This window comes from Citrus sinensis, chromosome 7 (genome assembly GCF_022201045.2).
Source record: "Citrus sinensis cultivar Valencia sweet orange chromosome 7, DVS_A1.0, whole genome shotgun sequence".
Lineage (NCBI taxonomy): Eukaryota > Viridiplantae > Streptophyta > Magnoliopsida > Sapindales > Rutaceae > Citrus > Citrus sinensis.
The window spans coordinates 486241-498809 of NC_068562.1; the positions used below are offsets into that span (position 1 = coordinate 486241).

Sequence of the window (12569 nt, forward strand, 5' to 3'; positions counted from 1 at the left end):
CTTCATTGAAATAATACTTTAAAAATAACAATTTGCTATATTTCCGTCACTTCCATTAGTTGACCTCTTGACCATTTCGCCGAAAAAAATCTGGCTTGTTGGTACAACAACAACAACAAAAGTCGTACAAGAGTCAGTCGTCAGTTGCATGAATATATACAAATATATACACTCAAAAATTTGGCTTACCATTGCCTGAGTCTGGGGCGAGGAACGAAGGATTCGAGCAAGCACCAAAGTTTAGGGCACATGTTTTCCAAAAACGTATGTGTCTCCCTGAGCATGATGCTGCAAAAACAGCTCTTGACAAATTACTAAAATGGTGAAGGATAAAGGAGTGTCTTATCATATTCAAGGGTATATTTCACTCTCAGTTTTATTCATCATGTACATTCACATTTGTCTAGCAAATTAAGCAGAAAATTAAATATGAAATTAATGTTCTTTATGCGCAGAACATTGTGGATTTACTATTCGACTTGGGGGATTGTGATGGTTGATCATTTTTCTTCTTAAACGCTACACCAGTCGGTTTAAGAGGTGAGTTCTCTCGGAATTTGTACTGCAAGAGGTTCGTTTGGTTTACACTCACACTATTTTTTTTTTAAATTTATGAACTCACAGTGGCTTTCCTTCCAATTCAAATTGTTGACTTCCTCCTCTATCTTGCTTGTATCTTTTGTTTAGGAAGAAACCATTATTTTTGCTGGAATTCTTGTTTGATGTATAAAACCTTTTAGCACCAAGTTTTATATACTGACATTTTTTGTTATACGTTAATATATTAATTATTTTTGAGAACCTTTCTTTACGTACTAATATCTATCACAGTTTGTGAAGAAGTCAAGACAACTCATACTTTTTCTTCCTTGCTAAGTGCTAATAGTTCACTCAATGTTTTTTAGGATATTCAAATTAACTGGTTGCGTATTGATCCTGATCGAGTATGCTAGAATTTGGTTCTTAATTGTAAAGTTTACGTGGTGAAGTTGGTGAAAGCCAAGAAATGGCAGAGCAGCGAGCAGCTCGTGCTGCTATTCGGTCAATTCCTCGTAGATCTTGAGTTCGAATGAACTATTTGAAGAGACGTCTTTTAATTTGCTCCCTCGTTCTTCAACAAATTATGAATTCCACGGCCAAGAACTCGGGATTTGATCGGAGCAATAATATGTTATTCTCACTCTCTTACTTGGTTTAGATACCGATTGATGTGTCGCCAATCATTTAATGTTATTCATTTAATGCTATGTGTATGTAACAAAGTGAATAAGCATACCATTAATCATACTTAATAAGCATAGCATTAATCATACTTTTTAGGTGAATTGATAGTTTGAAGAGAACTAATCATTTTGCTAAACATTCAGGCACTTCAATGGAGTCTTTTCAGAGGAAACTTGTTACTTTTGTAAATTTTCTTCTCTCCGCATTAATTACTCATTTGATTCTGATTCTGATTCTGTGGAAGAGAGTTAGCTGTTAGCAGTAATTACTCATGTGATTCTGATTCTGATTCTGACTTCGAAGGAAATTAATTTTATGTCTTGGCTACGCATTCTTTCTGCTTGTCATAAGTGATCAATTATTGGATTCACACATTATTAATATCTATTTAAAAGATATATATCCGCAATCCACTAATTCAAATATATGCTTTTGATGTTTGAAAACTGCATGCAGGTTTTAAAGTTACTCCAAATGAAGCCGCACGTGCTGTCTCCATCGTATGTGCAGCAGTTGAATCTTTTGTGAACTATAACATGTATTGTATGCCCTCTACTCTGTATGTTGTTATGTTCGGCATTAACTACTAACTCGAGAGAAAAAAATTGATAATACATATCTAAGACTGTAGCCTGAAATCATTTCTTAGCTTACAATAATATGTATTACCCCGGCTCTTGAATATTCAAAATTTTAATTAAGAGGCTTTTATATATCTTACTTGACATAATTTTGGCTTTTTGTATTATCTTGTTTTTCTTTTTCTTTTTCCCCTCATATATATCTAAGTTATTATAAAACTTCGATGTTATTATCTATTTATTACATACAAAGTCACAAAGCAGGCAAATCAAAAACTTAACTATTTTGATAAGTAGGAGCTCGATAGTTATGATGTTCTTCAGGTTGTAGGACAACTATTAGAGAGATTTCATTAATACAAGTAGAATAGAGGTGTGGGTAATTTATCTCTCTTATTTTCCCGTGAGTAGACTTGTAATTGCCTTATCAGTGTGTAAAATTCTAATATTCTTTGTTTCCCAGAGGCTTAAGCAAGTGGTTTGGTTTACAATTTGTATCAGCAGCTAGCAACTACACGATGATAAGAATAGTAGTTAAAAGAATGAAATGAGACTGATTTTTCTCTATCATTCCCAACTTGAAGTTTGTTTTACGTTGATGATTTTTCAGAAATGTATTTGTAATTGTAGATGTGGATCTCCATACATTCAGCCTGTTTCTGACATTGCTCAGTGACGATGGAGAAATGTAAAAGAATGATAGATAAGAGAAATTGGTTTTTGACTAACGAAAGTTTTATTAGAAAGTTTGAATGAATAAAAATAGGGTTTTTGGCCCTTTTTATAATAATTTAAATATTGAGAATTTACTAAATTAGATAAATTTAAAATATTATTTTATAATAAAATTCTCCTAATCTAAATGAGGAACCCAAAACAAATTGCACTCAAATTTGATAGCTAAAAAAAAAAGATTAAAATTCTAAAAGTAAAAAAAAAAAAAGAAAATAACTTAAAATTAAAAAATGAATAAAAAAGAAGTGGAATTTTCAACTCAACCACAAGGTAGATCAACAAAAGCGGTTCTGGCTTTGATTGGTCTCATTGCAAGCTTCAAAATAATATCTTGTACACTCAAAATGAATAGTTTTATCCTAAGTACTCTACTCATTGCACGCAATCATCCTATACCACTCGGTATAGTCTCTGTGTTTCTTAATGTTCTTTGCATTTCTTTATGCAGGGCAAAAACTCTTGCTTGGTAAGTATCTAAATCTAAATGAGGATTGTTATGTCACTGCCACTGTGTTTCGATCTGCAGATGCTACTTTGTCACGGCGGGTTATTGAGCAGTTACAATTTTTTGGCTTTCACAACGCCCTTTAATTTGCTGTCCTGTTTATGTCCCAGTCCCAGATATATTTGAGGATTGATTATCATGGTATAAAATCATCGTTATATAAGCTGCAAAGTGAAATGTTTTTAAGTCCATGCATGAGTGGTGCAAGAACATAACTTTAATCCACATAAAGCAACAATGTCTCTCTCTTTTTTTTCTGCTCATAAATCGATGGTGGTGGAGTCGGTTGCCCCAAATCAAAGTAACAAACCGGCGTTCCCTCTCTCCCCTTGGACAAGTTTACAGCGATAACGGCAGATGGTGATTATAGAGAAAGGGAAGAAATTTCATGCCCCTCTCACTATGAATCGAATGGAAACTATGAAACTTTTGTTTCTTTAATAAAAATATCGACGTAATTCTCGTTACATTTGCCTAACCGAAATGGAATTGTGTTTACCGGTGATTTTGGCAGACTTGTCATATTTTTTTGTTGCTCATAATTTATTGGGAAATATAATCTTCACCGTTGCTCAACGTTCCAACGCCTCTTATTACTAAGTAGCTCTCTTGTATTTTAAAACTTTTATGATGTGTTTACTAAATGGGAATTGAAATGGGTTGGAATCGGAACGGATAGAAATGAGAATGTACTGAAATGAGAATGAAAAATATAAATAAGAATAAGTTGTTTACTTAAACTGTAGAAATTAGAATCGTAATAAGTTAGATTTCATTTATGTGTTTACTTTGTCTTCGAATCGAAATTGAAATGAATTAGATGATAAGAGATTACTAAAAAGTCATTCTTCTTCTTCTTAATAATAATAATAAAATCATTAACAAAATAATAATCCATTAAAAAATAATAATCATAATCGGTTCATCATCATCAACAAAATAATAATAATAATAAGAATAATCAAAATCTCAAATAATCATTATCAACAAAATAATCTATTTAAAAAAACAACAATAATAAAAATCGGAATCATCATCGTCACCAACTACAGCAGCAACAACAAATTATCATCGCTAGCATCTCATCATCATCGGACCAGAACCATGGCCATTAGAGACGAAATCGGCAGCGAAACAAAGACGAAAAGAGATGGGGATGAAACTGAGATGGAGATGAAATCAAGACAACCCAACGAATACGAAACCGGCAACCAACTGTGGTCCACGGTCGACAGACCAACGACGATGAAGATGGTGGATGATTATGGGCATGATGGTGATAGAAGCACCTACAATGGCGTTTGGCTGGAAGTCGAGTGTGAGAGAATTTATGTTTTAGGATTTTTCTTTTTTTTTTCGCTATTTATATTTTTTTATTTGAAGTAAGGACACTTTAGAAATAATGAAGAATTAATTGAGACAAAATAGAAAATTTTAAGAATGGAAGTCAGATTCCCAAGCTCCCTTAGGAATCAGATTTCTATTTTTAATTCTCAAATTACTGTAGAGTCTCCCAAAATAAATCTTATTATTTCTCTTATTTTACTAAGTAAATATGGGTATTAGTCCGATTCCAGATTCCCATCGGTGAATCCAGCAAGTAAAAGAAAAGCCAAAATTCCCAAGTCAACTTATGCAATATGACTTTTCTCACGTGGATATGGCCTTTGATGCCTAGCCGCCTAGATAATTACATGCATCGCATGTTAAGTAAAATCCAATTTACGTATTTGAAATGCTGGCAAATCCGTTGCCGCAACCTTCCCGCTTCTAGGGAAATGTGGATCAGGACGGGGGACCCACATTTTATTATATCCATTTCTAGAAAAAAAAATGTGGACTTTTAATTGTTTATTATTAGATTGGAGTCCAACATATTAGAGCATTTTGAACGTAGAAACAACCAAATATATATATATATATGCGCTAAATCTCATCTCAACTACTCTTTTGCATAACAGCTGTAAAACCAAACTAAACTGATGCCAAACTCGATGCCTGAATCAGTTTCCGCTGATACCAGCAGCAGCAGCAGCAGCTCTAGGTTATGGCTTGTTACTGTATTTTTAACGGGTGGTCCTGTATTTTTAGCCATGTTGGTTTACAAACTCGATTCGTTCGACCCAGCTCCAATTCCTGTCCACGAGTTCACTCACCCGCCATTAACGGCGGCGCTGCGCAACGAGCGCATGTTACAAGGATCGGAGAAGGTAGGTTATGGAGTCTTGAAGGGACCGGAAGATCTTTTGTATGATGCTCACTCCAAACTCATTTACACCGGCTGTGAAGATGGGTGGATTAAGCGAGTCACGCTCAACGACTCGCCGGCTGATTCACTTGTTCACAACTGGATTAATACTGGCGGCCGACCACTGGGAATCGCTTTTGCAAACAGCGATCCCGATGCCGATCGTATCACTATGATCGTTGCGGACGCTTACAAGGTCAATCTTGTCTTTCACTAACTTTCACCAAAATAGTTCATTTTTTTTTTTAATTCCATTTTTAAATTAAGGTTATATTATATGCTGATACAATATATTTTAAAATTTCTCGTAACTCGCATTGTAATATGATGATAACTCATGTGTACATGATGATGACTCGTGTCTTGATGAGTAATAAAAAATTAAGGATATCAAAAAACTTGAGAATCTAGATGTCACTCCCATTTTTTTAATAATAATAATAAAAATAAACAAATAAATATCGCTTGTTTTGTTAGCATAAGCAATATAAAATAACTATACTATTTGGAAATTAACAAGGCCCTTCTGACCTTTTATGAAAAAGGGTTGGGTACATTCTTAAATAAAAGATTTGTGTTGTATCCATTATGTAACAGGGGCTACTGAAAATAAGTGGAAATTCAACAGTGTTGCTAACAGATGAGGCCGAGGGTCAAAAATTCAAGCTGACGGATGGGGTAGATGTTGCTGATGATGGCATGATTTATTTTACAGATGCTTCGAATAAATACTACTTAAGGGAATACATCCTTGATATTTTTGAGGGAAAGCCTAATGGCAGATTACTAAGCTTTGATCCAGTTACCAAGGAAACCAAAGTTCTCGTTTCTGACCTCTACTTTGCTAACGGAGTTGTGCTTTCACCAGACCAAACTCATCTCGTTTATTGTGAGACCTCAATGTATGTTGTTTTTCAGCCTACTTTTCTTAGTTTGAGTTTGATCCACTATTCTTGTGAAATGAAATCACTAGCCGAAAACACAACAGAGCCTAAATATGTTTTCTTATGCCTTCATTTTTTATTGCTGCAGGAGAAGGTGCAGAAAATTTTACATCAAAGGCAAGAACGCTGGACGTGTGGAGAAGTTCATTGAGACTTTGCCAGGCTTGCCTGATAACATACGTTATGATGGAGAAGGCCATTACTTGATTGCATTAGCAACGGTAAACACAATTCTTTCTACTTGTAATATGTTGTTGTTATTATTATTTTGGGCAATAGGTAATACGAATCAATTTCAGCACCATTTGTCCCATTTCAAACAGTTTTGTGTAATTATGCAGGAATTTTCGACTTACTGGGATCTAGCATACAGATATCCCTTTATCCGAAAGGTTTCAGGAATGGTGGTGAGATACCTAGGGATGCCACCCATGGGCAAAAGCAGCAGCGGGGTTTTTATCGTTGACTTGGATGGAAAACCAATTGCTCACTATTATGATCCTGAAATGTCACTCATTTCCAGTGCAATCAAGATTGGAGATCATCTATACTGTGGTTCCGTACATCACCGTGGCATTCTTCACCTTGATGTTAATCAACATCCTGCACGGGCCATTATATGAGCAACTTAGTCTGCAAATATACATGATCATAAAAGTGCTGGATTCTGCTATACAATGATGACAATTTTGACATTAAAGCAAATGCCATGTACAATTGACATTTATTATGGCTCTCCAGCTTGTGAAGATTGTAATAATCAATGACCATGTGATGAAAGTGACATTTTATTTGGAAACATGACTTTACATTTGTTTTAGGATTAAGAAAGGCTGCCCAGGGCCTCTGCTTTCTTCCTCAGTATGAACTTTTGCACTTTTCCTGTTGAAGTTTTGGGCAAGTCTTCAAAAATGACTGTCTTAGGAGCCATATAATGTGGCAAGTGATCCCGGCAAAACTTGATTATTTCTTGAGCATCAGCACTATATCCTTCTTTTAACTTAACAAATGCACAAGGTGTCTGTCCCCAGTGATCATCTGGCCTTGCAACAACAGAAGCTTCGAGAACTGCTGGATGACTGAACAATACTGTTTCTACCTCGACGGAGCTTATATTCTCTCCACCAGAAATTATTACATCCTTCAATCGATCCTTTACTTCTATATAGCCATCAGGATGCTTCACAGCAAGATCTCCAGTATGAAACCAACCACCTCTGAAAGCTTCCTCTGTTGCTTTTAAGTCCTTGAGGTATCCACTCATTACAGTGTGTCCTCTGAACATAATTTCACCTATTGTTTTAGCATCAGCTGGTACACTTTCCATGGTGACTGGATCTCTTATGTCAACATCCTCCAAGGCCAGATGGTGCATTCCTTGCCGGGATTTGATCCTTGATCGCTCAGCTACAGGTAGAGAATTCCATTCAGGTTGCCATGTGCAATAAGTTGCAGGGCCATAAGTTTCTGTAAGGCCATACAAGTGAGTTACGTCAAATCCCAACTCTTCCATCTTAGAAAGGATCTGGGGAGGTGGTGGTGAACCACCCGTCGCAATTGCCACCTTGTGGGGAAGTGGCCTCTGGACACTGACGGGTGAATTAACAATCATGTTAAGGACAGTTGGTGCAGCTCCCATGTTTGTCACATTATGCGCAGCTATACTCTCAAATATATCCTTAGCATTGACACTTCTCAGGCATATGTTCGTGCCACCCATAGCTGCCACCCCCCAGGGAAGGCACCAGCCGTTGCAGTGAAACATAGGTACGGTCCACAAGTAAACAGGCATTGAACCCATCCCATGAAGAAAAACCGTAGCAAGTGAGTTAAGATAAGCTCCCCTGTGACTATAAACTACTCCTTTGGGCCGTGATGTTGTGCCAGAAGTATAATTCAAACTAATGGGATCCCATTCATTACCTGGTCTTCTTATCTCAAACCCACTATGTCCTGTTTCAAGGAAGCTCTCGTACTCGTAATCTACAGCAGCTGAACTCGTAGAAGATGAGCTATTGGATTCAGCAATTAAAACTAGGATTGGTGGTTTTACTTGCGCATTCACTAGAAGATCAAGCGCCCCACGAGCAACGGGGAGTAACTGGTAGTCTACAAATAGAATCTTTGCTTCGGAATGTCTAAGTAAAACTGAGACCATAGCCGAGTCATGACGTGAATTAAGCGTACAAAGGACTGCCCCAGCCATTGGGACTGCAAAATGCAGCTCATATACTGCTGGAACATTAGGGGCCAGAGTTGCAACCTGTATGATTTACATAGTCAATAATTGCAATCATGAAGGTAGGCTTAGGATAGATGAAATAGCCAACTGAATAAAACATTGACCATGACTTTTCACAAAAGAAAACCAAATTGACCGTGGATTTCAATGAACTTGAGAATGAAAATCAAGAAAACAAAAACAGAAATAAAGAGTGTATAGAATGTCCAGTTTGCAAGATTAAATGAAGCATGTAAGGAAGTGGTAGGGTGGTATAGTCCGGATCCCCCAAAAAAGAGAAACATAAACATGTATGTATAAAAATTCAATTAAAGAAAATGAAGAAGCAGCCATTTAATTTGGGCGAAGAAAGTGATAGAGAGATACCGACCACATGTCCTTTGGAAATTCCCAATTGGGTGAGAGCAGAAGCAAGTTTAAGACAGCGTTGATGAGTTTGGGTCCAAGTATAGTTTAAAGAACCATAAACAAGTGAGGGTCTGTCTCTGTAAACTTTTGCTGATCTCTCCAAAAAGGTTATAGGAGTCAACGGAGAGCAGTTTGCCGAGCAACGAACCATTGATTTCCATGTGTCCGTCTCTGCTGCTTCATTTTGACCACCAACCCCCATCCCAAAACCACAAAATCCTCGGTTACTTCGACTTATTATGCGCTTCTGATAATTACGATTCAAACCAAGCAATGAAGCCCTCAAAAAGTTATTCATTGTTTTCGTGTTTTTCTGTTCACTGATCAGATAGATTGGATTGGATTTGGATTGGATATCTCTTCCCCTTCGACGGTAGTAATTTACTACTTCAGTTGGCAGTTGTTAACCCAAGCTTTGAGCCAGCTGCTGCTCCAAGTCCATCGCATTTATTTCTTTTTTTATTAATAAGGATAAACTTGAGTTATTTGAGACCTCACATGATCCTTTCAAACTCTGATTCATAATGGTGATTAATCAAATACAACAATACTATTTGTTCGAAACAATTCTTCTGAAAATAATAATAATAATAATAAGATAGCCAGACCCTCTATTATATATATATATATATATATATCTTGATTTCAATGAAGGTATGTGTCAACTGTGATGCGTATTTCCGTTTTTATTTATTTATTATATATTATCATTACACGGCAGACTGCAGACTACCAGTACCACTGCTTACTCTTTTTTTAGATATAATAATAATAATAATAATAATAATTATTATTGTAATAAGATGTGTTTTCACAAGAAAGACTGATTATTGAACGAGGAGGATAATCTATAACTAAATTTAGACCCCTGCTCTGGGGTGTATCATTGAGAGAGAGATTCAACGAGGTGGGTAGCTATTATTTATTTTTGTGCCCTATTAACTTACATTGTAACTTATAGGCCAATTAAAATAATGTAAAAATCACACATTAGCCCACTTGGCTCCTTTTTTTATGTGACTTAATTTTTATATGTTTTAATCATTTTATAAGTTACAATAAAATAAATTAGGTAAATAATTAGATCATCACTGGGTGACTTTTTAAATTTCTATTTGTTTATTCATATGATAGATAATAGACGGAAAAAATAAAATTTTAGAGAAATGATCACAAATACCCCAAATTTTCAGTAAGGGATACTAAGTTTCCCTTTTAACTATAATACCCTTTAACTCTATAAACCTAACCTTCAAATAAATGTAATAATATATACATTTTAAAATAATTTAAATATTTATATTTTACGTAATATTAAAATAAAATAATTAAAGTTATCAATAGGGAGATATTATTTTTTTAATTGTAGAATCTACTTAACCCAAAGACTTATTTAAAAGCTTTATAACAAATATAGATATATTTTTAAATATAAATATAATAATTTAAAATTTTAATATTATTTTAACTGTTACAAATGATTTAATATTATTAGTCTACTAAATAGATTATTTTATTTATATTAAATTTGAATTAATTAAAAAACTTTAAGGTTAATTTTTTTAATTACTATATTCAAAGGGTATTATGTTCAAAAAAAGATTTTGGTGTCTCTTTTTAAATATTTGCTGGTCTTTGTGACCATTTTAATTAAATCTTTCCCTTCACCAAAATAAAGTACCTTCTATTTCTCGAACAAATTTAATTACCCTCTATATTTTCTTCCAACAAATTTAATTATCCTTTTCTGTTTTTTTTGGCCGTGGGTTGCTGAATCTTTGACCAACTTTGCATCAATGATTTTTTTTTCTCCATCCCATTCCTATTCAAATTTGTTGTAGTTGTCAAAAGAGCACCCAACACTGGAATCCGAAAGCTTTGGTGTGCTTCATTATTTCCTTAGACAGCATCCAAACTAATATTCAACCATGATGAAACAAGATGCATATACTCGTCTACTCAAAAAGCCTCACTGCGATTTTTTTTTTAAAATGAAACCGAGTGGAATTGCTGATGAAGATGGTTTAGTGAATTGAGATAAATTAGGAACTTGTGTAGAAAATGTTAGATGATCAAATTGATCAATTTTGATGAAGTCAAGTGAAAAACGAGTAATGGTAAAATTTATAGTAAAGTGCATATAAGAAGTAAAATCTTATTTAAAGAGTTTTTTTATGACGCTGTTAAATATATATAAAGTATATATATAAAGTCTAGAACAATAAATGTAAGGGTTTCTTAATAACTATGAGAAGAGAGCTAAGTCTAAATGATAATAAATAAAAGTTGAAATATTTTTCTTGATATTTTTAAAATTTTAAATCAGGAAATTATCTGAAAAATAGTTGAGATAGAGTTGATCACTTGGATAAATATCATCTTCAATCAAATGGTGACGCAATACGAAGCGATACTTGATATCATCTAGCGTACATTCTATAAAACTCAAGGAGGATGGTTCTCACAAAGAAGAAAATATATTAATTAAGAAAATACTGAATATTATTGATGAAAAACGTAAAGGTCTTAAAATAAATTATAAATAACAAGTCTATATACTAGTAGCTAACTTAATTCTAATTTTTTTTCAAATAAGAGAATTAATATAAAATCCTAATTGGACTAGAATTACTAATATGACTCAAATAAGTTTAATGAAACAAAATAAATCCTAATAAAATACTAAATATTAAATTGACTCAAATATTGTAATTTCTAGTATATGCTTCCTACGTCATTCTCCTCTTCTTCGAAATGAGTTTTGCTAAAAATGAAAGACTATTTGGAGGATGAAACTTGTAGTGAAGGAGCAGTTGATCTTGAAATGCAAACATATAGCATTTTGCATCAATTTTTCTTAAAATTTGAACATACCAAAACTTCAATTTCTTCTTGCTTGTGGATATGGCTCTTCTAAAATATCCATACTTATAGGAATAAACCATTAAAATTTCTCTTTTGTGTCTTTTTTCAAAGAAAATAACTTATTATTAACAGATCATAGAAGTTTAAAGATTATTACAAGTTAATTGGGATGGATACTCTTCCATCTATATATACAAATGAATCTAAACACTGCAAAACAAATTTCACTAAAATATATGGTACTTGATTATAAATTCTTGAGACATGAAACTTCTAAAAGTCTTGCTTTGGCATAAGCAATTGCTGAATGTCAGCTATTAGCCAAAGGAAAATGCTTAACATCAAGAATGACGAGAGAATGCGAGTTGATTCAGGCATGCACTTGCCATCAATATCTCCATCCAGTTTTTTTTTTTTTTTTTTTGTCCAATTCTTTTTGGTTTGATTTCATTGTCCTGACCAATTTAGTGACGACGGATCTTTCAAACTTGTGAAAAGTTAAGTACTCCAAATTTCTACATGAATTTTCAGTTGAATGACAAAATATCGACGTTTATGGTATCTGCTATTTCAGTAAGAAGAGAAATTACCACAACTTCTGCAGAACCGGGTCCTCGGCAGTCGGCACAGCTAATTTCCCCAAATTGAAAAAAATAAGAAAAGATAACAAATTGAAAAAGAGATACCTAAGACATGATTTGGTGGAGTATTTAAGTGGGCTCAAAATCAGGGGCTAGTGTTAGAACCACAGCAAATATTTGTACGTGCCAATGGTGTGTTAATCTCTTTCAAGAGTGCTAGGCAGGTAGTTTTGCCA

The 12569-nt window shown here is 34.2% G+C and overlaps 2 protein-coding genes across 3 annotated transcripts; one reads left to right on the top strand and one right to left on the bottom strand.

Moving 5' to 3' along the window:
* The first annotated feature begins 4951 nt into the window (after positions 1–4951).
* Positions 4952–7057, top strand: LOC102625294 (protein STRICTOSIDINE SYNTHASE-LIKE 7). The gene is made up of 4 exons (XM_006466996.4): positions 4952–5489; positions 5891–6195; positions 6326–6458; positions 6579–7057. Exons 1-4 carry the CDS (start codon positions 5028–5030, stop codon positions 6858–6860), a joined length of 1182 nt encoding a protein of 393 aa, XP_006467059.1. The 5' UTR covers positions 4952–5027; the 3' UTR covers positions 6861–7057.
* LOC102625563 (isovalerate--CoA ligase CCL2-like) lies at positions 6472–9468 on the bottom strand. 2 transcript variants are annotated; one of them, XM_006466997.4, is made up of 3 exons: positions 8850–9468; positions 7048–8500; positions 6472–6840 (listed from the first exon to the last, which is right to left on the bottom strand). In XM_006466997.4, exons 1-2 carry the CDS (start codon positions 9183–9185, stop codon positions 7061–7063), a joined length of 1776 nt encoding a protein of 591 aa, XP_006467060.1. In that variant the 5' UTR covers positions 9186–9468; the 3' UTR covers positions 6472–6840; positions 7048–7060. The 2 variants fall into 2 exon arrangements, with proteins under 2 accessions (XP_006467060.1, XP_015381163.1); XM_015525677.3 differs by lacking the exon at positions 6472–6840 and having other exon boundaries at positions 6870–8500; positions 8850–9467.
* Between the last annotated feature and the right edge of the window lie 3101 nt (positions 9469–12569).

Excerpts from the sequence above, each read along its gene's own strand:
- LOC102625294 (XM_006466996.4), top strand. The coding sequence starts at position 5,028 with ATGCCAAACTCGATGCCTGAATCAGTTTCCGCTGATACCAGCAGCAGC. Across the intron at positions 5,490-5,890 it reads TCGTTGCGGACGCTTACAAG|GGGCTACTGAAAATAAGTGG; the intron begins GTCAATCTTGTC and ends ATTATGTAACAG. Across the intron at positions 6,196-6,325 it reads GTTTATTGTGAGACCTCAAT|GAGAAGGTGCAGAAAATTTT; the intron begins GTATGTTGTTTT and ends TTATTGCTGCAG.
- LOC102625563 (XM_006466997.4), bottom strand. The coding sequence starts at position 9,185 with ATGAATAACTTTTTGAGGGCTTCATTGCTTGGTTTGAATCGTAATTAT. Across the intron at positions 8,501-8,849 it reads GAATTTCCAAAGGACATGTG|GTTGCAACTCTGGCCCCTAA; the intron begins GTCGGTATCTCT and ends TAAATCATACAG.